This window comes from Haplochromis burtoni, unplaced genomic scaffold (assembly GCF_018398535.1).
Source record: "Haplochromis burtoni strain Fernald_Lab_line unplaced genomic scaffold, NCSU_Asbu1 Contig_261, whole genome shotgun sequence".
In the NCBI taxonomy this organism is placed as follows: Eukaryota; Metazoa; Chordata; class Actinopteri; order Cichliformes; family Cichlidae; genus Haplochromis; species Haplochromis burtoni.
Genome location: NW_024582622.1, coordinates 43,990 through 45,099, shown reverse-complemented (window position 1 = coordinate 45,099; position 1,110 = coordinate 43,990). Strand labels below are relative to the sequence as shown.

The window sequence follows — 1,110 nt, the reverse complement described above, 5'->3', positions numbered from 1 at the left end:
GTACCTCTGGTGCAAATTACTGACCTCTGTCATCATTTTAGGTGGGGGAACTTGCACAATCGGTGGCTGACTAAATACTTTTTTGCCCCACTGTAGTTCAGGCCAGAGAAAGGTGATCTCTAGTGCCAGAGAGCCTTGTTGGGTAGCAGCCAGTGAGCTGTGTGGTGGCTGATTAACTAACTAACCCTTCTGACTTTTCAGCTTTTTGACCAACACCTCAGTTTTGTTGCTCTTTCTTTAAAGCTGATAGCAGCTTCTGCGTGTCTGAGTTTAGTTAGTAGTAGAAGCTGCATGCTCAGGACTGGCTGAGCCCTCTGAGGTTGATCTGGATTCAGTGACTTGACAGCTTCAGTTTAGACTGACAACAGTTAAAGGAGGGCGTTGGACAGATGCTATTCTGAAAGCAATGAATTCAGATCAAGGTCAGTCCCTGACATCACTGAGAAGTCAAACTAACATTTAACTGTTCAGTTTCTGTAAACAGGGAAACTTCTAGAAACCAATGAATTCCAAGATGCACTTTGATATGACTGAATGAAGAAATGATTAAACTGGACGGGAGGAGTTGTGCCAGTGAGCAGGTTCACATAATTAGTCACTCTCTAACTGGCCCCAGTTCAGCAGAGCCCCCCCCAACAAATGTGGGCCCAGACGTAAACGAATGTGCTCATGTGCTATATTTATGTATATGCAAAGACATACCGTCCTGCAATGGGTGTAGATGTAATCCTCAACATCCACACTCACTGCACTGGTGCACTCATCCAGGATCGCAAACTGGGGCTTGTGGTAGAACAGTCTGGCCATCTACATGAAATAGATGTGTTAGGTAAGTCAGTCACTGCTGTTCCAAAAGTTGACCAGTTGACTGAAAATGATACTCAAATCCACAGCCACAGGGCAACTCCTGCATCACCCTGCAGGTTTAGGTGTGAGAATAAAGCGCTCCTTCAAATGCGTCTGTTAGCAAGCAGAGAAGGGCTTTCATCCCCCGCAGGCCCGACCCCGCAGAGGGTGATCGCCCAAACTTCATGCATCTGCCAAACCATGACTGGTTGGGCCAGAAAAACAAAGGAGCGACAGTGGAGGTGACAGTGGAGGTGACAGTAG

At 46.8% G+C, this 1,110-nt stretch overlaps 1 protein-coding gene across 3 annotated transcripts in view; it reads right to left on the bottom strand.

Moving 5' to 3' along the window:
* Window positions 1–1,110, bottom strand: part of abcd3a (ATP-binding cassette, sub-family D (ALD), member 3a) — a 26,882-nt gene that overhangs the window by 5,597 nt on the left and 20,175 nt on the right. For all 3 annotated transcript variants that reach the window (XM_014339085.2, XM_014339084.2, XM_014339083.2), the window contains one exon: window positions 703–807. In XM_014339085.2, the coding sequence (XP_014194571.1) occupies window positions 703–807 (105 nt within the window). The remainder of the gene's footprint in view (window positions 1–702; window positions 808–1,110) is intronic.